This window comes from Chionomys nivalis, chromosome 11 (genome assembly GCF_950005125.1).
Source record: "Chionomys nivalis chromosome 11, mChiNiv1.1, whole genome shotgun sequence".
Taxonomy (NCBI): Eukaryota; Metazoa; Chordata; class Mammalia; order Rodentia; family Cricetidae; genus Chionomys; species Chionomys nivalis.
Window position 1 is genome coordinate 80,714,783 of NC_080096.1, and position 26,099 is coordinate 80,740,881.

General features: G+C 45.2%; 1 protein-coding gene across 1 annotated transcript; it reads left to right on the forward strand.

The window, feature by feature from the left end:
• Positions 1-983: 983 nt before the first annotated feature.
• Positions 984-24,926, forward strand: Tnfsf8 (TNF superfamily member 8). The gene is made up of 4 exons (XM_057785572.1): positions 984-1,193; positions 10,977-11,019; positions 22,129-22,200; positions 24,532-24,926. The coding sequence occupies exons 1-4, from the start codon at positions 984-986 to the stop codon at positions 24,924-24,926; spliced, it is 720 nt and encodes a 239-aa protein (XP_057641555.1).
• Positions 24,927-26,099: the final 1,173 nt, after the last annotated feature.

Consider the following 26,099-nt stretch of genomic DNA (forward strand, 5'->3'; position numbering starts at 1 on the left):
CAGGCCTCTGCTTTCCATTCTGTAAAGAAGAAATGTTACCTGCCTCTGAGGCTCGTGAGGAGTGTGAAGTCAGCCACTGTACCAAATTCCCAAGACTGTTCCTGAACCAGAATGCTAAATTCTAGTAACATCCATGCATGAATTCATCACAAATACCTGGAGCACTATTTTCACCCTGGCACATCCCACAAACACCTCACACATATGCACACACATTCCACACCCCTCAACCTCCTTGTCCTGACACCTCACTAATTTCTTCCTTTTATATGAACTTGTGGCAAGCCAGCTCCATCAGCAAATTTAACAGACCCCAAAATCACACTGCAAGAGTTTTAGGAGTTTTAGTTCAAAAGTTAATTGTTTCTAAATTCTTATTCTCTCACCGTTTTTTGAAACTATCCCCAAATGTCCTACAGCCACAAGCTTGTCACCAGGTACGTGAGTGTCTACACTGTGGGCTCTTCTTTCCCAAGAAAGGGTGTGTTTCCATTTTCCATCAGGCCATGACTGTCAGGGAGCCCTAGCAGTCACTGCAGGATTGTAGTTTCCCAGGGAACCCAGCAAAGAGACTAATCTGGAAGCGTTTCGGGGCCACCAGCGTGTAGAATGCAGTGTGCAGGATACCCAGGGGAAGGCGTTCTGTGGCTGAGCCTAGAGGAAACAGAAGTGGTTGGTGCACACAAATGCGGAACTGTCTTCTTCCTACCGCCCTCTGACATCAGCCATCATCTGTCGCTACAATTTCTCTGCACTCAAATTAATCCCGGGCAATGAAAAATGAACCTCTCCCCCACCCTTGCATCCACCCTTCGCTTCACGCCCCCAGAGAAGAGTTTCTCTGTCCGGCAACTGGTGAAGGCTTTTTTCCAAATCACATGATCCAGGATGCAGGGGGAAAATCCTTCTTGGAACAGAGTTGAGGGCAGAATCAAATCAGATGAGGAGAGATAAGGTGTGATGTGGGGCAGACTATATAAAGCATGGAGCCAGGGCTGCAGCAAGCAGGCAGCTGTGGGGCCCTGTCCCCTGCCCCAGTCATGCAGATGCCACCCGACTCGGTGGCCAGCGCCTGGAGAAGCACGAGATCCTGGAGAACCACAAGTCACAGCTACTTCTACCTCAGCACCGTCACGCTGGTGTGCCTCGTTGTGGCAATGGCGATCATACTGGTCCTGGTAGTCCAGAAGAAGGTGAGTAAACTTGTCTTTGCTTCTCTTTCCTTCTTTATAATCTGTGCCCCTCTAGGAGAGAGAAGAGAGAAATTGGGAGCAAAAAAATTAAAAATGCAAATAAAAAACTATGCATATATACAGACGTTGTAACAGGGGGAAGGAAACAGGAATGAGTTCCTCGCACTAATTTATAACTTTTTAGAGGAATGTAACTGGACTTGAGCTCAAAAATTTCCAGATGTGTTTGAGCCAAGAGCAGAGAGGAACCACTGGCCTTGAGAAAGGATGCTGGAAGCCCAGCTGAAGCAGAGCCTCGCAGTAGGAGGAGAGAAGTCACCTCTGTAAGGCGCTCAGCCTGCTTCTAGGGTTATGTCCCCAATCCATGTTCCCAGGACTTCCCAGGCCTCTCTACTGCCAAGAGTTTGTTGTTACCGTTGGTTTTGTTTGTTGTTTGTTTTTAGTTGTTTGTGTTTTAGCTAAGTTTCAGAGACTGTAGTATAGAAAAAACAAAGGAAGAGAAGCCAAGGCTCCCTCCAGAGCTCTGGGCACTTTAGTGTTAAAACCCACAAAAGCAATTGAAAGCTTCCGCACAAGTCACTGGCTTTGAAGAGCCTTGGGTGTTGAGAGAAACAGAGTGGAGGAACAGAAAACAGCGATGTTTTTTCACCCGCACCCTCTGAGGTGCTCACACAACATGCAGGACCACGCTGACTTGGGAGATTTACTTTGTTTGAAATGGGGGAGGGGAGTAAGAGAAAAAAACTGAAGACGAAAGCCAAAATGTAGAAAATTAGAAACTCAGCCTCTAGACAATACTGTGCCATCAACATGCACAACTCAGGCTCGGGTGAGAGCCAGTCGTGGGGATTTGAGGACCGTATGAATGCCATCCACGTAGACAACTCTCTGGCCAAGTGTGAATGCGTCTGGTACTATTTCATAATTCTCATTCATCATCGGATTATAATCTTCTAGACTTTTTCTGGCTTCTCTTTTTTGTCTTGGAGGAAAGGCTCAGCAACTTTCTAGCTGTTGAGAGAGAACTCGGGCCTTGGTGTCATTAACTACTGACATTTAAAGGCAGTGTTGAGGTTGCTCTTCCGCGGGAGTGTAAGAATGGTGCTGTTGACATTTGATTTGGCTGTCAGGGCTAGTGGGGCTCATCACCTGCTAAGAATGACTCTCTAGACAAACCTTTGGGCACCTTCTGGACACACTCACCACTGTCAGTGTGATTTTGACACAGAAATGTGCTGTTGTAAAGCAGTGGTCAGAAAAGACAGACTGCGGGTACCTTGAGAAGTTCTTCAGCTGAAGGATGCAGGTAGAACTGCTGAGTGTGAGGGAGAAACCAAGACGGGGAGGGGTGATGATGGTGGTGTGAGAACCAGAGGGAACTCTGGTAGAGTCAGTATGAGTTCCAGTCTGCTGTGGAAATGATTCCTCCTGTGAACGCTGGACGGGCCTTAATCTTCCCTGCTTCTGCAATACAGAAAACGAAGCCCAGGAAGCGGACAGGGCTTGAAGTCAGCTGCCCTGAGCAAGAGGCACAGGGGGGACTGCTTAATTGCTTTTGATTGTTCCATGGGAATGCTGCTCCTTCTGCTTGCACTGACGGTGGCAGAAGAGTGGAAGGCCTTGGTTCCCATTTCTCTCTCTGAAGTTTATCCTCTAGGGCATCGATTTGACTTACCTCCATGCCTGGGCATGGAGAGATGCACTTCACAGTCTGAGTCTGTGTTCTGGTGTGCAGTGATTTCCCAAATGGCAGGTACTTCGTCACAGGCTAGGGCTTTCCATCTTTACTCTTATGGCACAGAGAATCTAATGCTTTGTGTATATCATTTCTAGTACATTAACTGTGACAGGACCTAGGGAAATGTGAGGTCCCCAGGCCTGGGCTCTCAGGGATACATCCAGTAGGAAGAAGGATGGGGACTGTTGGAAACAGGTGGACTTGGCATCTGAAGAACTCAGGGGGAAATCTGTCAAAGAAACCAAGGAGAGGGTTCAAAGAGTTCAGACTCAGATCCTATTATTAAACATGGGATGGGTGATGGCCACACAGCATTCTCTGTGTGCCACTGGGACTGGTTGGGGAGCCGTGAGAATAGAATCGCTTTGCTGACATACACAGGACCACCTGAGAGCACCAGCGAAGGGATGTTTACCCAGTAGACTGAAGAAGAAATCGGTGTCTGGTCAGAGGGAGAAACAGGAACACTTTTCAAGGAATGAATGAAGTTAGGGAGAGCCCTCCCCCAGGACAAAAACAGAGTCTGAGAAAGAAGATGGAGAAGGGTCAATTAACCATGTCACGCGTGAGACTTGGCTAGAGGACCAAGTAGCTCCAAGTGAAAGCTCCAAAGGAGAGAGAAAAGGGAAACAGAGGCATCAGTCTTGGTGTTTATCGAGTATCTGCTTTGTACAGGACACTGCTATAGACACCGAGTATACAGCTTTAGCCAACACCTTTAGCAAAGTTCCTGTCCTTGCACTGCTTATACAGTTTTCTCGTGATGTCTTTGAAGCCTCCTGCAATATCCATACTTATTTACCTTTAACAAAACATTTATTATGAAATACATTTACATTGCTTGGGAAAACTAACTAACAGTTAAGGGGAAAGAAATTAAATGTTTCTCACACCTTGTCCTCCTAACAGCAACCTGTATTTGCTGAGACAGCTACCATGGACAAATTCCTGTGCACTCTTACATAAATGTGAAAATCTACAAATACCTAACATACACATGTCATTCTACTCACTTGGTGGTGTATCTTAGAGATCCCTCCATGTCTATGTGCAGAGCGTGCTTTGTGTCACTGTAGAGCCACATCTCACTCTGTTGTGCCGATGTGTCGTGATTTATCTGTGCCTTGGAGGGGGCTGTTACATTTCCCTCTAGGACTTTTTGCCCTTTGTGCATTTTTTCCCAAACCATTACTTATAAATGAAGCCCTAAGAATGGGAATAGAATGTGTATTTTGTTACCTAAATAACTGTTGTCTATCAGCCTCCACATAGCTGGTACTATCTTGAGGAAAGGAAAGTCTACTACAAAGGGAACATCTCTTTACATCACTATAAAAAGAAAGGAAGAAAGAAAAACTGAGTAATTCGAGTGTATGGATACTTTTCCCATAACCTAGGAAAGACTCCAGAGTCAGGATGAACTGTCAACCCACAGAGTAGAGCAAAAGAAAAACTACAATAGAGCATCTCCTATGTCCCCGGGAAAGAGGAATCCATGATGGCTTCCCTGTCACTTTACAGACAGGTGTTTACATTTGAACAAAAGCTCTGGACCCTCATCCTTTTTCACTTCTTTGCTTCCTAAACCAGGAGGCTTACTTAGGCCAAGGCAAAAACACACAAACAGTCCAGAGTGGTATAGCAAGGTCTCGGGTTGTCTGATTTCCACATATTGTATACCCTCTCTAGAAAGAGAAAGCAAGTAAGCCTACCTTTCTCTTTTGAGAGAGAATGGGTGTGTCTGGGTCGAGAGTGCACTGACATGGGTGTGGTGATAGTTGGGAGAGCTGGGATAGGGCTGGGGCTGCTTAGCAGTTTGTTGTTCGATAGTAGATAGTGGGAGTGAGTTGAAGTGCCCTGGAACACTTTTTAAGTGACTCCCTGAATTTGGATTCATTCTATTTAAGAATTTGTTTAACTAATTGAGCTTTTCCCGATGCTGAGAATGTTCTAAGGACCAAGCCCCACGCAGGGTTTTGAAGGGAAGACTCACATGGACTCTTCCAGTTTGAGAAAATGAAGCCTATGAACTTGAGCTTCAGGCAAAATGTTCCGTACCAAAGGAAGAGTAGTGACCTCTGCTTAGGATAGCGAGGGTTTTGTGGAGTAGCTAGAATGTAAGCTGATACTGAGAAAATTTAGAAATGGTCTTTAGAAAATGTTCGAAACTGGTATGATAAAGCCCATGTAAGCTTCCACCTAAGCTAATCAAGTACCCACCACATTCATGCTGCCTCTCTAAGCATCAGAAAGCAAGCTGTAGGCATTGCGGCCTCACTCGCCTGTATTCTGCTGTCCGTCTTTATTTTCTACGACACTGTTCCTAGAGCGGAGAAAGCTCACGCTAACTCGGCAGTATTGCCTAATGGCATACAATCAAGTACAGTCTATATTTCATCCCCATGTCTTCCGTGGCTGTTTTGTTTTATCGTTATTTGGAGAGTCTAGAATTCAACCTAGGCTCACACACTTGTCTTATGTGTGGTAACTACGTATGTTTAAATCTGAAACATGTGATTTAATGGGTAGCCCTACCAGGTTGAGCTTCACATACCTGCGGTCCTAGCTATTCTCAAAGCTAAGGCAAGAAGGTCGCAAAGTTCAAATCTTCTGGGCAATTTAATGAGACTCTGTATCAAAATAAAAATGTTTAAAGGCCTAGGGATATAATTCAGTGCTAGGGTCCTTGCCCCGTTTACACATCAAGGCTTGGGTTCAATCTCCAATACCACAAGAAAAATAAAATAAACAAGCAAATCTGCCTGGCGGTGGTGGCGCAGGCCTTTAATCCCAGCACTCGGGAGGCAGAGGCAGGTGGATCTCTGTGAGTTCGAGGCCAGCCTGGTCTACAAGAGCTAGTTCCAGGACAGGAACCAAAAGCTACGGAGAAACCCTGTTTCAAAAAATCCAAAAAAAATAAAATAAAATAAACAAGCAAATCGATAAATAAATTATCCTGAGAGCTTCTTAGAAATACAGACTTGGTTTGAGAAATGGCCCATTGGTTAAATCCCTTGCCACCAAGCACAAGGACCTAAATTTGCATGTCCAACATTTAGGTGCACAGTCGTAAACCCATTGTTCCTAGAACAAGATAGGAGCTAGAGACAGTAGAATCACAGTAGCTTCTCAACCAGTTAGTAGGGAGTAAACGCAGTAGTGACCAACAAAGAAACAAATATGGCAAAAGCTAAGAATTGCTACTCAAGGCTGTCCTTTAACCACCACAAGTACATCACTGCATATACATACTCACACTCAGACCCATGAATATTAACAGATACACACCCACACAATAATGCACACACAGAGAGGGATTAAGATTCCTAGCCCCATCCCCGAGCTACTGAGTCAAACCTTCATTTTAAGAATCTTCCCAGAACATCTTTGAAAACAAGAAAATTTGGCAAGCCCTGAGCTAACCATCATCACACCTACCCTCAAGTATTTTGTGGCATTGACTATTCTGCAAGAGACAGGCCAATTATGTAGTAGAACATACGTTCTAGGTCTGCCTGAGGTTTATCCATGCTTGGTCTTGTTATAGCATATCTAGGGGAATATGTCTGGTTATATACGTCTATATGTTTAGTCCCATCATTAAGGGACAGCTAGCAACATCTGACTTGTGAGGCACTCTTTCTTGGGAATTACATTTCTTGTGAGTGGAATCTATGAGGTGACATTCTAAAGACATGTCTTCCGCTCAGCAGTCTGGCATTTTTTGATGATCCTTATCTGAATGCTTTACCATCCTGAGGACTGATGATGGAAGATTATTAGATGCTGTCATTCCTTCCGCTCACTCGCTATGTTATATAAAGATGAGATCTCCATTAGCAGGATGAAAGCAGCTGGAGGTGGGACCCAGCTAGTCAGGCAAGGAGTGGAGGCATGCATGCCTCAGAGAAAGACAAACTGGATTGTATGAGTTACTGCAGTATGAACAATGGCCGTACTCCAGAGCAGACAAAGACAAAGCAGGAAGTGGAACTAGATAACAAAATACATTGATAGATGAAGCCAAGGGCACAGAGTACCAATTCTATCTTCAGAGCAGGAAGATTTCCTGATCTCAATCCAAATTCAACTCCTTGGAGCCACCTTTCAAGATCATCAGTATCATACTTGGCTATTGTGTCGTGACTTAAAGTCAGTAACGCTTACAGAGTGGGCCACGACTCAGACATGCTGCCATAGCCAGGAGACTGACTAGACCTAGTAACACCTCAGAGCTTACCCACTGCATCAGAATCCCTAGTTTCATGAATGTAACTCACAGGATGGTAAGTCTTGGCAAGTAGGAGAAATGCTGATTAAGTCACTGTGGTAGCGATTTCAGACCTGCCAAACCACAAGTTCCCAAGACAAACACTTTCCTTGGCAGTCTTCGATGACTGCCATTCAGTCTCCCCTTGGGTTTTGGGAAAACATGCTGCTTTTTCGTCTGCCTGAATCTAGAGAGGCAACGCTGCATGTCATTGGCCTTCACAGACAGTGTGACCAAGTTTCTCATCTCAGTGATCTTTTGTGGTCCTTAAGTCACTTCTCTATGTCTTAGACAACTTCTAATCTGGGAATCTAGTTAAAGACCATACAATAAGGCCCAGAGAGGATTTGACTCCCAGAGCAACCTACTTTAAATCTTTAATCATCTTAGCGTAATGATAATAGAGATGTTCATATGCTGTGAGCCAGAGGCCCACCATAAAAGACAACAAAGCCAGAAAGGCAGAGGGTCTGGAATTTTCTCTAGAACATCTTCACGTTGGTAGCCTTTGGTACTTTCAGTAACAAAGCATTTGGTTTGAGAAGCAAATTTGGGAAGAAAGGAACTTGTACACATTTGTTCCTTGAGCTTCCAGGGAATTATGACAAATTAAACACATTCTAAGGCCAAAGCAGTCCCTCTCAAATAGGCACTGTTTTCAAACAATTGCTAATAATTTATATCTTGGTGTGACTCCAACAGCCTAGAGCAGGAATCACTGGCCCTCTAATCACAGTAATGAAAGGAGAGAAGAAAACAGTGCTAGGCTAATGATTAAGGTGGGGTCATTTCACCTGGGGACAAACTAAGCACGACCATTCTTTCCTTACACAGAAAGAACCCTAGGACTGTTGGAATGCCCATCAGATGTCCACAGAGGCTAAAAAAAGGGGGAATATGTTTAAGGAAATGTATAAGGGGCTGGTAACCATGGTGACTGTTTTTTCTGAGCTATTCTATGGGGCTGAGACAACAGCCAGGGGGTATTCATTTGTTTGCATCTAGGTCAATGCTGTGCCCTACCTTACCCAAAGCCAAGTCACTAAGCAGGATAGCTCTCCTTTCCCCCAGCCAAGGTCTTGAATTCCTGGGCAAGGTTTATTAAAACAGTTTCCAGACTGCACTCAGCATAGTGCCCGGGGTCTAAACAATCTCTGACAAAATCTAACAATAATTGTCATGTCTGATGAAGTGAGCAGTCATCATACCCTCAGGCTTTGCTTCTCCATCCTCCAATACAAGGACTGCTTGCAAAATAGGGAGAAAAGAACAATGAACCGCTCTGTCCTCGGCCAGAAGGAAGCTCTCTGGAGAAGTTTAGCCCAGTGTTGGCCCTTGACTAGAGTATCTTGGCATCCTTCCTTACAAAATCAGCTTGAGGTTCTGAAAGACGTCTGGGCCTGTCTCTCACTTTAACTCTGGAATTACATCGACTATAGGTAGCTAGAGGAAGCTGTAAAGACCTCGTGTTCTTCAACATAGGAACAGTTACACTTCTGTCCTGAATTCCCTAGACCCTGGGTAAAGGATTAAGCTACAGGAACTCTTGCCAATGTTTTTGGCATTTCCCTTCCTAAAGAGAAAGAAGGAACTCTCAGTTAACAGGCAAAAGCAAGGCCTTCCCTTCCATGACTGTACCCCCATCACATACAATCGATCCTCCTCCCAGATACTTATATGCTTATCCCCTTGATGTTCAAAGCTGATGCTGTTCTGGAGACCAGGAGTATCAGCATCACCTGGGAACTTGTGAGAAATCATGGCAAGCCAAGCTCTAACCAAACTTGCTGAATGAGAATTTACAGATCAATCCTCAGAGTTAAAGCTTCAGAAATTCTGTCTTTAATCACTCTGGTCCTTTCATAGCTCTGCCACAATTCACAGTTATGATTCCATATTTTCTAGTAGTTCTTCAATGGCAGTATTTATAAACTAGGTATATATATAGCATATCTATATGACACAGTACACACCACAGGTCACCCAAAGCTGAGCGAATGATTCGCTAGCATCTCTGCCCCTAGGGTGGCTCTGCTGGTGTCTTTTCTCCTACCAGTCACTCTAGGTACCTAGTTGGATACAGGGCACTTGGTGCATTCAGTCACATCAGGCTTCATCTAAATGAAGATTCCTTTCTTCGTGTGTTTGAACTTCATGTCAATCAAAAGTCACGCTTAGTATTGAGTCAGCTGCTTGATAAGTTTTGAAGTCCTGCCTGTCGTCTGACAGAGACAACATAAAGGGGAATTTTGTGATGTCAGGTTTTCCTAAGAAGCATATGGGTGATCGTGCAATCACAGACGTAAAACAGTATTACTCTCGTTCAGAATTTTCAGGGGAAAAAACACAATCAGAAAGCAAGAAGGGGGAAGTGATCTTCAAAATCAATTTCCCATCCCTTCCCCTGAAAAACTGAGGCCCAAATTTATAGACTGACACCAGGACTTGTATTCCCAAGGCCTCCCAGGCTGAGCGCCATCTTTTGGACTACAGAGAAGACCTACTCCTCAGATAACAGTGTCCACAGAAGGAGAATGACGGGGTTCCTGGGGACATAAATTAAAACGGTACCTCCAGATGGTCATCAGCCCTTGCCTGGCAAATCCCATCGAGTCAGTGGCCACCTTCCAGCTTGGTAGATATGGGGATGCTATTTTTCCCATGTGAATACTCGTCCTTTCTGTTCTGCATTGTTCTCTCAGAGAAGGGCACTAGAGGTGACTATAACCTAGATGTCCAAAGGCAAATGTGACATTCCATTCCTTTATGGAAGATCTCTTTCATGCCCTCCTAGACTAATATGTGAGTTCGAGGCCAGCCTGGTCTACAAGAGCTAGTTCCAGGACAGGAACCAAAAGCTACGGAGAAACCCTGTCTCGAAAAATCCAAAAAAAAAAAAAAAAGAAAAAAGAAGAAGAAGAAGTGAGGAACGTTGGAAAGGTAGTCTCTGAGGAATCTGTTGGAAACCAGTGCCCCTCCATCTCCGTGGGACACCGTCTCAGAACACTGTAGCTACCTTTCTCTTTAAAGCCTCTCTGGCCGGGCGGTGGTGGCGCACGCCTTTAATCCCAGCACTTGGGAGGCAGAGGCAGGCGGATCTCTGTGAGTTCGAGACCAGCCTGGTCTACAAGAGCTAGTTCCAGGACAGGCTCCAAAACCACAGAGAAACCCTGTCTCGAAAAACCAAAAAAAAAAAAAAAAGCCTCTCTGACCCCCAGCATAGTTTCCTCTCTAGCAGACAATGTTCCCATCAACCTCGTACCCATTTTACATAAAGTCTATGTAGACATTTATGATTATTATAGAAAGAATCATATGCAATACAATGTGAATGAATATACTTCTGTTCGTGTTACATATTTATAAATACTTGTTCATTACAGCTGGACATAAACTTGCAATAAATCCATATGGTCAGAGAACAAGTTTATTTACCATATCATCAAATCGTTGGAATATAAACACTAATTAATACAGAATTTCCAAAAACTATCTAAGTAGAAAAATATTTTCCATGTATATTCACAGCACTTAGAGATGAACCAAATCTGGAAAAAAAGTGCATATATTTATTGACTTTATTTGATCTCATGTTGACTTAAGGGGAAAACCAGTCGCATGTGAGGAGAGGAAGAAAGCTCTCAACTGGGAGGTGGAAGCTTCACTTGTGGGCCTGAGTTCTGTGAACTTGCTGTGTTCCGCTGGTCGAGCCATCTTGTCCTGTTTCTTGTTTGTGAGATATGGATGTTGACCCTGCTCTTCTCTTTCTTTCCAGGACTCCACTCCCAGAACAACTGAGAAGGTTCCCCTGAAAGGAGGTAAGAGCTCAGATTTAGGATGAATCATTCAGATGCCATCACAAGACGCAGTGCCTGCTTATCTACAAGAAATGCCATGACTGTCTGCAATAGGAGTGGGGAGGATGGAGGTGGGGGCTGGGTGAGCTGATGCTTCTGACTTATCTGGGTAATTCCCGATCGCTGTGCCTAGCCACACAACCTCCCACCTGCCTAACAAAACTCACCATTGGTGCAGCCAGGATGTGAACTCTGGCAGGGACACAAGGCAACCTTGTATATAGAGCTAGAAACACAAAATTGGAAAAATTTTAATATAACTGTATGTCCCACAAGGAAGTCTATTACACTTCCCTTCAACAGAAATTACTGCGGTTATCTCTCTGTGGTTCTAGAGGAGCCAATCAGAGCAAGCTCATAATTGCTTGGCCTCACAAGCAGCATCTAGTCATGGTCAAATAACTGGCAATAGCCAAAATGCCTAAGGAAGCTGAAGAGCTGTGGAAACAGACTCAGTCGCTCTACATTACCAGCCACAGAAGCTATTGATTAGCATATTGTCCCTACTAGTACCTACGGGCATATATGCAGAATTCAGACAATACTGAATATTAAACTCAAGATCATCTATCTAATGTCATAGCTCAGAGAAGGACAAATCAGACTTAGAGAGAAAGTGTCTTGCTCAATATCATAAGGGCTACACAAAAATGTCTATGTCTCTTAGTTTCTCTACATTCAAAACATCAGTTCCCACCTAAATTCCACCCACAATTTTCAAGGCCTGCGTAGCAAGCACAGATAATTAACCACAGAACTAAGAGAGGAAAGGGGAGTAGACAGGATAGGTATGAAATCCCTCCCAGACAGCAAGGTAGAGATCCTGGGCATTCTTGAGACCAGAAGACAAACAGATACAGGTCCCTACACCAAAAACATGGCACTTGTAGTTTCTCTCCTTTAGGGCATCCTACTGGAGACTTAGAAAGTGTGGGCAAGGAGCCCTGGATGGACAAGCATCCTGAATATTTTCGGACAAACAAATAACCTCAGCTTGATGAACAATATCTCAATATTGGCCAAAGTCACTTAGTCTCTAGAATGTGATCCCGTTTCCCATGCCTGAACAAGGTAAAGTGTAGAGACCACAGACATTGTGTCTCCAGAGATTCAGGTTGTAAATATGCCATGCTCTGCACATCTTCTCATCTTGACTGAAATCAGTCCTGCAGTTTGCCGTGATTAGGACAGACAAACAATTGTGCAGGCCTGACAGCATTCCCTCTAGAACTCATTTACAGAATGAGCAGTGGTTGGATTTGACCCGGGGACCAGAATAGCAGACAGTATATGTGTGTGTGTGTGTGTGTGTGTGTGTGTGTGTGTGTGTGTGTGTGTGTGTATAGTTGTGGTACAGGAAGTATATACAGTTAGACATTCTGCTAACTTGTTACATATGTTCCCATGGAGCTCTTCAAGGAATGATCAGCACTGATTAAAGATAAATCCCCCCAGTCTATGCTTCCATTGTCCTCTGCCACCTCCACTTAGATATTTCTCAGTAAGAGTGGAAGTTTCCATCTGATGAGGGGCAGGAGCCACCTCCCTTGGAAATAGTGCCAATGACAAAGATAGCCTTTATTGGGCATCAGGACCCCAGCCACAGTGAAGATATGTTGTTTTTTGTTTGTGGACACTCCAATCATAGGTTGGCAAGTACAAAATTCCACTCCAATTAGCAGGTTATAGTCAGTACCAGATCACATGGAATAGGAAATAGAGAACAAAGCTTTCCTCTTAAGGTGAAAACATTCTTTCTTGGAACTCACACCCTCCTGTGTTTTGGTGAAAATGCCCCTCCCTTCAAGGTAGGAAATAATACAGATAGATACCAGTTGTTTGCTCTGTCACTGATTTTGTTCTAATGATAAGAAGAAGCAAAATAAAATCTGTCTTCTCTATGTTGTTCCTCAGATTTTTATTTGAGGGAAAAATTTCTTTAGTTCACGAGATGGGAAATGTGGGGACCCCTGGGTCTGACCCTTTACCAGTCCCTCCCTTCCCCGGCTCGTGATTCAGAGCATCAGAGCGAAAACTAAAAATGACAAAAACTGGCTTCTGATTCAGTGTTTCTACAACCAGATTCCGTTCATCAAGGCTGGTGATACCCTCCCTTTTCCCTACTTCCTCTGGGTAGGTCAAAGCCAGCCCCAGGAGTTAGGAGTACAGGCGTGGGGTTGCGCCAGAGACCGCAGTGTGACAACCGTGAGCTTCCCTCTGAGGAGCTAGCACCCTGCTCTGCGCTGCCCCTGCTGCCCACTTTTAATGCACACCTGCACGTGCCTTAGCTCTGCAAACTGTGGCCATGCTAGCAAGGGGAGGGAGAAAGAATAACATCTGAGGGCAAAACCTGGGTCCCCACACCAGCAGGGTAGGTCTCTTTAGGAACATCTTTTCTCCTCTCCAAACATCACTACTAAATATTCTAAAGTATTTGACATTGGGGTGGGAAGAGTGCTCGCTGCACAGACTTGTAGGTAAGTAAAGTGCCTACTGTAGCATGTGAAAGCTCCATCAGATCCCGTCGTCCGCAGAAAAACCAGGAGCACCTGTGTATACTTACAACCAGCACTGAGAAGGAAGAGACAGGAAGATCTTTGAGGCTCACTGACCAGCCAGTCTAGCCAAATCAGAAGGCTTCAGGTTCAATGATAGATCTTGTCTTAAAAAAATAAGATAGCAAGCAATTGAGAAAGATATCCAGTGTTGACCTCTGACCTCTACACACATATACATAAAGGAATACACACCCCCCCACACACACACACGCAGTAGCAGAGTTCTTTGACATTTCCTGCAACTAGAACCCTCTTGTCCTGTATACAAAGAGGGAAGCAGCCTGACACTTGTCTGAAGAAAATCTGAAGCCACAGCCTCTTTCACCACCAAGCTGGGCTTCAGCATAAACAAGAAGCAAACTGCCTTCTTTGTAAAGGAAAGAGGAGGAGAAGAAAGGGAACACTGTTAGGAGGCATCCCAGGCGGGGAAGACCTACCTTCCACAAGGATGGGGAGCCCTCAGTCATGACAGCTGTTGTAAATCTTCCACCTCCAGGAAACCAGCAGTGACCGGAGCCTGGGATGCGGGCTCTGCAGACATACCGAAATACCCTGGCACAGGATATCCTTAGCAACAGGGAAACCACAGAAAACCACACCCGTGTTGGTAATGAGTCCTACCACAAACTTGCCATTCCTGGCCAGGATAGGCCCCAGGAAACTGCCAACCCACACTCACCCCACTTGAGACTTGTGGGGCATTCTGAGGGCTCAGATAGATTCATGGCCAAACAGAAGCCCTGGGAGGCAAACCGTTCCCGTATTCTTCTCACTGGGTTTAGTGCCTCCTGCAGGGAGCCTACCATAAACGTGAAGTGAACCGAAGTTATATCTTCATTTTCCTCTGCGTTGAACCTCAGAGCATCCGTCTGGCATGCTTTGTTCTCCCACGTTCCATGAAATGACCCTACCTTCTCCACATACTAAGGCTCCTGGATCGCTGCCCCACTTCATAGTCAAATGTTCTGCTTCCACAGAATTTAGAATCTTTTATGTTCCTTGTGCGCTGGGCTTATTGGTCCAAATCTCAGATCGCAGCCCCCTTTACCTGGATTTCCCAGGAGTTCCAACAGAGCCTTGCTTCTTTGTATGGCAATATCTGCCGAAAGATTTGAGACATGCAGAAAAACTAGCATGGCGGCAAGGGACAGCACAACGTCTCCCCGCAGGTGACACTGTGGAAACCTCTGAGACTCTGCCCTGTATGGCAGAAGCTATTCCAACCACTAGGAACTTCTCAAAAGCTAGCATACTCTGTCATTAAGTTCTGGAACACAGGGGGCCACTGCGGCTTCTGGGTAGATTTGAGGTCATGTGACCTGGGTTGATTTCATCCCTGTCGGCAGAAAAAGATATCTTTTCCCTGCAAAGGCTGTGTGGTTCATGGGACCCAGAGGTCCCGGAAGCCCGAAGGAAACTCAGACATTAAATGCAGGTTCTGGGGATCCCTTCTGCTCACTATCCAGTCTGGCTTGAATTCTGCCTCCAGCTGAAAATGGACCCCAAAGACAAAGACCTAGACTAGAACATGGCATTCGTATAGTCCTGGCTTGGAACGTGAAGCAACTCTGTTTTCCTCCCAGAGTCTTGTGTTTCCCACTTCTGAGGGTTTATTTCATGGCTAAACCATAAGGATGAAGCATAGGACAGGTGGATTTTGCTTCCAATATAAAATCTGCGAATTGAATAGCTATCCTAGAATTTTTTGACCATTTCATTATGTTGATTTTTTTACATGTTTTGGCAAACTGCCTCCCCAGCCTCTGCAACTCAAAGGGAAACACGGGCATTCAAAGGGACTGCACGGGGAGGGCCCTGTGAGAAAGGCATCCCGAGGTGAGGAAACTGAGCACCCAAGCTGACCAGGCTCTCCCCAGGACACCTCTGACCCAGGCAGTCTATGGCCACATGCCGTACGGAAACAGCACTAAGGATAAAGATGACAGAGTGGCAGCCTTCCTTTCCCTCACAATCCCGTCCTGAGAGGGGGCCCAGCTTCACTCTGAGGGATGGAGCAGTATTCAGAAGGCCCCGAGTCTCCAGTTTGTTACTTTGTTCCATTTGGTCTTCTTTCCCCTTTGCCGACACTTGCCCTCAGCTAGTCCGGTGGGTGGGGGCAGTGGTAAATTGCCTTTCCGCCAGTTACTGCACTGGCCACAAAGAGACAATCTGTCCTCCACTCAGTCCGAACACTCTCCCTAAAATCCACTCTGACGGCCACTTTCTCTTACTCAAGGCAGAGCTAAGAGGAATCTGTCGAAAATAACCAGGAAGTGAGCCCTTCAGACTGAAGTACAATGGAGTTCTGGAGAGGCTCTGGAGGTTCTAAAGTCACGCTTCCTAATCCTCACACCCAAAAAGAATGAGGGGGGAGGAGAAAAGAGGTAGGGCAGGGGAGAGGAGAGAACAGGAAGAAGGTGGAAAGGCTGAAATTTGATGCTAGGAGCCGGGCGATGGTGGCGCACACCTTTAATCCCAGCACTCAGGAGGTAGAGGCAGGCGGATCTCTGTGAGTTCGAGACCAGCCTGGTCTACAGAGCTAGTTCCAGGACAGGCTCCAAATCCACAGAGAAACCCTGTCTCGAAAAACCAAAAAAAAAAAAAAAAGAAAAAAAAAAAGAAAGAAATTTGATGCTAGGATTGGCAGATATAACCCAGCGGCTATGTCTCCTTGTCCTATTATCCTAAAGAGAGCCAAGGAGAGGGAAGGAGGAGGAGAAAGGGCAGAGCGTCCTAGACCTCAAACTGGTTTCTTTTTATACTCAGTTCAAGCCCCAGATACAACATCTGTGATCCTGAATCCCTGCCAGCCAGGTAGCCCAGGCCCCAGGCCAGAGAAGAGGAACCAACTGCTTGGTACTGTTTGTGTGGTAGATAGCAGGGCCGGTGGTGTACACAAGGCATTCAATCTTCTGGCCAGCTGCTGAGGTTTATATTATTTTCACCTTGGAGAAGAAAGAACATTTCAAAGAGGCCCACACGCTTGTGCTAAGCCATGCAGCTAGCATGTAGCCAGGATGGGATTCAGACCCGTGTCTGAGCCAGTCTAACTTTCTCAGAGGGTTTCTGTGCTTCCTCGTTGCAAATAAGCTGCGCACTGTAAGGGCTCTTTGGAATGTGAGAAGAACTCTAAGGTGTTCCTTAAACACCAGGCCCAACAATGCCAGCTCAACCTGCCTTCGCTGTACATGAACTCCAGATGAGTTCTCCTCGAGTCGATTATATTTACCGTACATACCACAACCGTTTGGTATTTAAAAGGCTTCCAGCTCCCAAAAACCTTCACAGGATTTATGCGAATTCCAACTTGATTTCAACCTTTTTTTTTAACCATTGTTTTTTCTGTGTTGAACCATAAGCGTGCTATTTATCTGGGGCTTCCCAAGTGCTGTCCTGAATCCAGAGCCATCAGCCATGTGCCCTTTACAAATGGCTTCTTACTTGCTCTTTATGTCTGTATCATAAATGCTCTTGGCCTGGTGGCATTAAGGAAATGGTTAGATTTAAGGCCTGTGAAATGACCCACCCCCTTTACTCCCCGCCCCAACTTGACCCCACCAGTTTAAGGGTTCGCTTTGGTCCCAAATGCTCCTGAGAGTGGAGATTCCTCTAGGTGTCGCTGTTGGGACTTTCCCGAGTGCTCTCCAAGGGAGCTGAAACTAAAATACAGGATTCTCTGTTTCTTCAAAGATTAAAATATTTCCAAGAAGTCCTTATACTTCCCTAAAAGTATCAGAAAGCCTCGAACAATTGTTTACAGAATCTAGAAAGTCTAATCTGACAGGCAATCGCATGGGTTTCATTTTAATGGCGTCTCGTTAGCCAGTCCTCTCCACCGTGCTGCCACAGCTGCGCCGAGGTAACAAGAGACAGGAAGAGAGGGACCTCACATTTGCAGTGTCTCTGAAAGCCATGTGCTGGGCCTGCTGCCATTTGTAATCTTGATGTGTGTCACATCAGCCCCAGATCTGTGTTGTTACTGTCCTAACTTTGATGGTACTGAAGCTGAAATCCGGGAAAGGGAAAGATGGAGCCAAAGCTTTCAGTGGAATCACGTGTGCTCTGAGAAGCGCCGTCCGCCTGGTCCCAACAGGAGAGGCTCTGCAGAGCATAAGCTGACTGTCATTTAGATCACATATCATCTGACTAGAAAGCCCAGTTACCCTGACCTTTGACTTGGCCCGGTTCTGAACACAGACTTGAAGTTCTCTTCTGCCATTCTCCCACACTGCAGGATCGGGAAGGCTCCGGGGCTGCTTTCCCAGCCCCTCCCTCCAGCTGTGTCCGAGACTTCAGCTGCACTGTGTGGAATGGCTGCAGACTCATTTCTTCCTCTAAAACAGCCCTGCTCCACAGGAAGACAGAGCCCAGCACTAGGAGTGAGGACAGCAAGTGTTCTGAGCCCAGCGCTGGTGATCTTTCACCTGCTGTGAGGTCCCCAAACTCCGCATCTCTGGGCTCAATCTTCCCACTCATAAAATCCATCATCTCCATTCCCTTGATCCTTCGGTCACAGCATTATAAATTCTACAGGACAGGGTCTAGTTTAAGTTTGCCACAATCCTTACCATCCAGTGCACGGCCCATTCCACTACCTTCAGCAATCTCCTTCCCTACCCCCTTCTCTCCCCTCCTCTCTGGGAAAGGAGACACTGGGGTATCGTTGACATACCTTTCTCTCCAGTTTTCCAAAGCAAAAGATTAATCCATCATCCCTCTAGAAGTCAGAGCTTGCCAACAAAAAACACAAAGCACCAACTCCATCTATCTGAAAGCTTTGATTCCCAAGACATTTATGGAGTCCCCAACGAAAACTCCAGCCAAAGAATCTGGAGTTTTAGATTCATGTCCTGTCTCTGTCATAACTCACTCTGTGACCTAGGACTAGCCTGCAATGGGGCGACACTGGGAGCATGGAAGGCGTGTGCTTCCCAAGTTTGGACAGGGGCTCTTGCAGGCAGCTTCTGTTTCCAAAACCATATGAAATTCTTACAGAAGAATGTTCATAACTTAGATTGCCACCGAGGTGAATTTTTTCTCTTCTGTCCCCTGGGGCTCTGAAAATCTGAACATGTGCAGACATGGTCTCCTACCTGGGGTTAGAGCAGCAGGCACAAACATTGGAGTCAGAACTGACTTCCTGGCCCCAGTTCCCAGCCCCCCACCACCCCACGTTGGTACCATCACTGCAGAGATACAGCAAGTCTGTCTGTTAGAATCATCTAGAGAGGTACTTCCAGATCTCAGTCTACAGTGCTCTCCATCTAGATAGGAACATAAAATCTAAAAGAGAAACTCCCAGAATCCCAACACCCAACCCATCAATTTAGCCTCCACGTCCAGATAGTTCTCATATTCTATTTCTCAAACTAAGCCCCTCTAGACTCATATTCACTGGGAAAGCAGAGAACAGAGATTCACAGTCTCGGCACCCAATCCTCAAAGCTCTGGGGCCCCTGCAGGGTTCCTGCTTCATGGAGTCCCCTCTAGAAGTCTTCATATCCACAGTAGAATGTCTTATCATTGAGTCACAGGCTGATGAGACTTGATCTACATGGCTGGTACCCCACACAACACTGTGTAGGTCATAACAAGAGTCCTGTGACTTTCAAAGCAACCTACCCAGTCCTTGATCAGCCCTGGCTGGCCAAATATTCAAGCTTGCATCTCTCTGACTTGGGTTATAACTTAGGGTGTACTTGGTGTAGGTCTGTCCACCACTATGTGTGAGAAAGCGCGTCAGAGGGGTGTTAGTCACTGGCTGAGGGCTTTTTAATCCTTCAGAAACCACTGAGATCTTTGGCATTTGGGCCTCACCAAGCATCTGTTACTCTACTTCTCTGACAATATGTCCAAATGTGAAAGAACAGACATGTTGCCTCTGAGGTCTTCCTAAGCTCAACAGTGTGACTCCCTTGATAACCAGCTCCAGCAGCACCATTCTTAGAAGGAGAAGTCCATGTTTCTCCTTTAGCATGAATTGATTCTTTAAGAAAAGTTAAAAAATGCCTGCCATTTGACTTCAGGAAATGCAAAATAAGATTGCTTTTTTCCATCGTTGGGTTTCTCAGAATTACAGCTGAGGTTACCCCACTATACACGTGAAGACCAAAGGGGGGAAAAACAGAAGAAAAAAAAACCTGCATGTGTGAAAGGCAAGCCTGGGCTTGTACTTCTGCCACCATCCATTTGTAGATGCTCAGCTCTTGCAAATGTCACCACAAGCCACCTGATGCAAAGGGGCCTTTGGACAAGAGAGACAGAGCCTGTATTTTATGTGACATCCTGACTCTGGTCAAGGGCGCGAGTCCTACTTTCCCAACTAACTGGCGGAACCTGTGGGAGTGGGGTCAGCGTTCTTTCTGTGGGGGTGGGGGGACGAGTCAAGCATCCCTGCTCACCACACCGATGTTCCAAGTACCGACTGAGTTGGTACCTACCAAAGGAGGTAAGAAATGACCCCAGCAGCAAATGCTTATGAAGGGTCTTCTTGCCTGAGCAGCAGGAGAGACTAAACAGCAGTCTCTGCCAGGGTGTGTTTCAAAGGACTTGACGGAGGAAGGGATTCCAGGGGCAGGAACGGGAGGTCTTCAGGCAGAAGCATGTCTATGTGGTTGTTTGGGGACCAGCAAGCCTCCAAATTCCAATGGGTGGGAGAAAATGTGTTTTGGCATTAGAGTCTCATTGGCTGAGTTTTAATCTCCAGCCTACCAGCAACTAGCTGTGTGGCCGAGAATAAGCAAGTTAACCTTTAAAACCTAGAGTTTCTTATATCCATGATGGAAGCAACTATAAACTGTCTTTCACAGGACAGTCGTGAAAATGAAATGAAATCATGGCTGTAACGTGTTCAGCAAAGTACCACAAAAAATAGTCACCATTAGCTATGATGCTGGTAGTGATGGTGACCTTGTTTACTATTAAGACACAGAGTAAAGGGGGGTGAGGGATGGTACAGGCTGCAACTAGAGAGATAGGGAGGAGTCAGAACCCAAGAATTCATGAATACCACTCGTGGGAGCTGTAGGTAACAGAAATCAGAGAGTGGTTACCAGCAAAGAGAACCAGATTTGCATCTCTCTGTTTCCTTCTGGTTGATGTTCCACAACCTCCAAGATTACAGTGGACAACAAGGAGTCTACTGCAGTCACAATCCATTCAAATATCACACTTTTGGACCTGGGTTCTGATTATATACACTCATGTCTGTGTACAGGGCGGCAGCAGGCCTCATCAACACTGCTTAAAGGATGAGCATGGATAGGACCTGGAGAATGAATGCTGGCCGTCAGCCCTTGCGGAGCCAGATGCTCCCTGTGGGTCAGGAGCAGATGGGGAAAAACACTGCCCCCACTTCTGCTGGTCTGGTAGTGAACTTGCTCAGACAGCAGAGGGAACTCTTCACTCAACTTTGAAGCACTTTCAGGTTCCAGGGATTTTCTCAAATCTGGGCAGAGAAAGCAAGGGGATGGGTGGGGTGTTCATACTACTCAGAGACAGAATAAGAAAGCACAGCAGGGCACAGGCCCTAGTGCATGAGCTTATGCCTGATAGTCTCTAATGACTGGATTGAGTGGTTATCTCTAATGACATCATCAAAAAGACATCAGCATCAATTTACAGACAGGGGAGCCAGGGCCCAAAGAAGAGAAGAGATTTGTTCAAAATAAATCGAATTCATAAGTCATTACAGAAAATGTATAACTTGGTTCTTATCATACAAAATAGCTTGTTATAATAAGAAAGAGCTATCATCCTTAGTGAAGACATTAAAAATACCTATATTTCTCAGATGCTGTAATGACACAAATACTGTGCTTGCCTCAACCAAAGAAGGCCCAAATGGGAGGCTTCCTGTAAGATGCCAGTATTGCTCTGTCCTCTTAAAATTAAAAGGGACTTTATTTAGATTGTTGTTTAGCAGGGTTGCCTAAAGAAAGAATTCCATCTTCTAAAATGAGACAAATGTAGGGAATCCTCACATTTCCACCTGTTTACTTAGACTTAAGAATGTCCTTGAGTGTCTTCATAAAAGTTGATCCTGGCTTAGTCTGAGAACCAGATTAGCTGATGCAGGTAAAAGCCGCACGTCTAGTGTCCACATGGCAGGTTGGGTAGCAATAGCTCCATCAGTGTTGCTGTTGGGAAGACCAGTGTTTGGGATGAAGGACATGAGGTTCCCAGCCTCCCTCCGCCTATTAGAGGTACCCAATAACACCTTTCATGAGGACTGTCAGAAATGGTGCCCAGTACACTATGGCAACTAGGATTATATTTGTTTAACTTCCATAATCTTCTATAACAACCCAAGTAGCAGCAATAAATAAAAAATAAACTCCAGAAATGTGAAAATCTTAAGCCTTTTAATATAAAAATGAAAACCAAAGTTTGGAGTTGTTTTCATTTAATCCCACAAACAGGGTAGTAAATGGCCGTCTCCGAGGGTCACGGCAAAGGTTGTCTGCAGTCCCCAGAGAAGCACAAGATGATTCACAACTGATCTTCTTTGTAGGAAACTGCTCGGAAGACCTCTTATGTACCCTGAAAAGAACTCCCTTCAAGAAGTCATGGGCCTACCTTCGAGGTCAGTAACCAAAGGCAGAAAAATCTAACCCTGTAAAGGCCATGCCCTATGCCAATTTCTACTCCAGAAGACCCCGTTAGAGTCCTCTAGCTAAACCTGATCCGCGCATGTGCTCTTAGCTAACATCATACTTTTCATAAACTGAATTTGAATGTCTTAGAGGAAAAAGATGAGAGTATTTCTCTCCAAAGCTACAAGATTCTTTTTTCCTTAGCCCCATTTGCTGAAAACAAGAACAAAAAGTTGTAGGTTTAGAAATGGCACAATTCAGTGGCACAGTTAAAATACATACATAACCATGGGCTCGGAGGAAGCCATGTTAGGGGTTATATAGTGGGTGAATATGGCCACAGACAGATGGGCAGACGTTCAAAAGCTCCCTCAGCAGGTGGGAGCCACTGCATCACCCGTCTGTGCCTCCTACCTGGCCTTTGAAGACTCTTTTGTCCCTCACCTCCATCACCTCTCCCTTCTCCCAATACCTCACGGCTGTGCACCTGTCTTCTCATTTGGGTCAAGTCTTTTCCCCAATGTGAAGAAAGAACAGCCTCCATCTCTACCTTTTCCAAGTTCTTCTCAGGGGAACTACAAAATTGTCTGGTCTTCAAACTGACAGTTTAATGAGCTCCTTAGAACAGGGTCTGTTTGCATATTGTGGTGTCCTTCAGGTGAGAGTCCCTTGTAAATGAGCAAGTAGAACATGAAAGAGGAACTATGGAAGAGATGGCCAAGATTCTCTGAACAGCCGTTTTGCAGTCAGATTGGCTCATGCCTTTCAGTTGAATTGCAGCAAGGTTAAAGAGAAAGCGTTGACTCAACTTAAACTAGCACACCAGCTTCCCAGGTCTGGACACACCTTTACCAGTCAGTACCAATTTTCATTTGTTAGGACTCAGAGAATTGGCTTTCACACAAACATTTTAGCTTAGAGGCTCTGTTGATTCTCTGCCTTTCTAACAGTCTTAGGTGGCAGGCCTCTCACTGTGCTTGTGAGCAGCCCGTGCAAGGATGCTTGACTGCCCTTTAAGGAAAGGATACATTCAAAACTTCAGACCAAGTTTAAAGGTGTATCTTATTTTTTATTAGCATATGACAATTGCCTGCCATAACGGGTTTCATTGTTGACAGTTTCATGCATGCACAAATCATACTTTGATTTTATCTTAAACGCAAAAGTTAACAGATTCTCTTGGGCCACTCAATACTGAAACTGAACAATATTGAGTGTCACCTCTCTGACATCATCTTCAATGCCTATCAAACCAGTAGTCAACACTAAATGCTCATTCATGACAAATGACACAATAGCATAGACCTTGTTGCAAACTACAGTCCAGGTAGGCAAGGTCTAAAAGAGAAAAGAGCCAGGGAAGTGACTTTGGGGTAAAGTGATTGACTTGTAAGCATGAAAATCTGGGCTGGAGTACTGGAACCTTCTTTTTAAAAGCCAAGCATGGTTCCTCGTGTTTACAATGCCAGGACTGCCAAGGCAAGGACAAGGGATCCGTGGGGCACATTGGCTGACCAGCCTAATCTATTTGGCAAGATTCTGGCCAATGAAAGTCTGTGTCAAAAACACAAGTCAATGGGCTAGAGAGATGGCTCAGCAGTTAAGAGCACTTCAAGAAGACCCAAGTTCAGTTTCCAGCACTCACATCAGATGTCTCAAAACTACCTGCTTTAAGTTCCATCTCCAGAGTATCTTATGCCCACCTCTGGTCTCCAAAAGCATACACACACACACACTGCATATACTCATATACATATACACAAATACAAATAAATCTTTAGGGAAAAAACAGAAACAAGATACATAGTGTGTCAAGACTGATACCCAAGGTTGTCCTCTGGGCTAAATACACACTTGTACATGTGTGTACCTGCACTTAAACACATTCATGGATCTAATACAAACACATATATACATATACACATAGACACTGAAAAAAAGTAAAAAGAAAATATCAACAATCATATGTGATAGAAAATAATTAAAACCATCTGTAGGTGCTGCCTTCCTTTAGGAAACCCTCCTGCTAGGTCTTTCCTTTTCCTGCACTGTGTTGTATGTGATCCAGCCCTCCAGCTTTGAGCATTAAACAAACAAACAACAACAACAACAAAAAAAAAGACAGGTGGTGTTCTTTCTGTGCCTTCCTAAATAGAAACAATGAGCTATGAAAGAATATTCTAGAAAGAGTACTTCAGAAGATGTTAAATGTGTGGTACAGTGGGCAGTGCTCTAGACAACACGGTTGCTGAGTGGGAACCTTGAACAACAGCTTTCCAGCCTGTACCTAACATGTAATAATTCTGCTTCTACCATTCCAGTGTCAAAACAGCTCAACAGTACCAAACTGTCATGGAACCAAGACGGCCACATTCATGGAGTCGGATACCAGGACAGGAGCCTGGTAGTCCAGTTCCCGGGCTGGTACTTCATTATTTGTCAACTGCAATTCTTCGTGCAATGCTCCAATCATTCTGTGGACCTGACATTGCAGCTTCTCGTCAATACCACGGTCAAGAAACAGGCACTGGTAACAGTGTGCAAGTCTGGAATTCAAACCGAGAACATCTATCAGAATCTCTCTCAGTTCTTGCTTATTTACTTACAGGTCAACTCCACCATATCAGTCGTGGTGGATAACTTCCAGTACGTGGATACAAACACCTTTCCTCTTGAAAACGTGCTGTCCATCTTCTTATATAGTAGTTCAGACTGAATAGTCGCTCTTGGCCTTCGGGTAGAAAAAAGCTGTCTGCAAGACAGCACTTCATTTGTCCAAATGTGGGCAACAAGAGAGTGTTAGTGCAACTGAAACTAAGTGTGTGAATTAGTGTACTCTCCTTCTGTCCTTGGGAAATACACAGCCTTGAAATGTGAAGTCTCTTTCAGATGGAAAGCAAGGAAGGGATATAGTGTGTGGACAGACACTCACGTGGGCTCTAGAAAAAGCCGGGTAGCCCCAGTCTAACCACTAATTCATTGTTTGATCTTGAACCTTTTTCCTCCCCCTGAAACTCAGGGTCTGAATCTGAAAGGCTAGGGGGTGGATTTGTGTCTCCCCAGGGTTTCCTTCATCTCAGAAGATGAAACTTGTGAGCTGAGGTTCCAAATAGAGTTCTGGAAGGTCCCAAACAGAGACAGGCCCCACATGGCACGATGAAAGTGATACCGCCAGGAGTATCTGTCTGCTCATCATCTCAGCAGGTCCCAGGGACTTCCATGCTGCCTTGTAGAATGATACTCTATGAGCTTGGAACGCCAAGGTGATGCTGTGTCTTTTCTAGGGAAGACCTGCTGACATCTCCTGGGATGTGCATATAGCATTCCCTGCTTCAAACACCTCTTAGCCCATTCTTCGTGTGGCTTTTAAGTCCCCGAGAAAGTTGTTGACAGATAATGAGGATTGTGAAAAAGGGGAGTCCTTCAGGACAACAAACAGCAAGAGCTTCTCCTGACCTGAATAGCCACTTAGTTCCCCAGTCTGGTCAGGCTTAAGATTTCTGCACCCTTGTGGGGGACAGACTTTGACAAATCATTTGAATTGATGTGGGGGCCCCTAGGAGGTGGTACACTTTAGCAAAGAAAGCAAGTCCTGCCTGTCCTGTATGAAAGGATAGAGAAAAATGAATTTCTCTGAAATAAAAGAGGAGAAAGTTTTTAACAGAAAGCCTAGGAAAGAGTTAAAATTATAAGAAGAAAACTCAGCAGTTTGATGTGTGAGTGGAACACAAGAAAACAAAGCAGAAAGGAAGGCTGGCTGCAATTCTCCTCCTTGCTCCCTTCTGCAGGTATTGGAAAAGGAATCGCATTGTATAGGTCAAAAATAATCAAGTGTTGTGGACACAGTGCTGGAGAATAAGGGGACCTGCAGTGTCTGTGATGTGTGAAA

What these genes read in the sequence shown, in the direction of transcription:
- Tnfsf8 (XM_057785572.1), top strand. Translation starts at nt 984, where the DNA reads ATGGAGCCAGGGCTGCAGCAAGCAGGCAGCTGTGGGGCCCTGTCCCCT. An exon ending in TCCTGGTAGTCCAGAAGAAG is followed by an intron (nt 1,194 to 10,976) that starts GTGAGTAAACTT and finishes CTTTCTTTCCAG; the next exon opens with GACTCCACTCCCAGAACAAC. An exon ending in GAAGGTTCCCCTGAAAGGAG is followed by an intron (nt 11,020 to 22,128) that starts GTAAGAGCTCAG and finishes TCTTCTTTGTAG; the next exon opens with GAAACTGCTCGGAAGACCTC.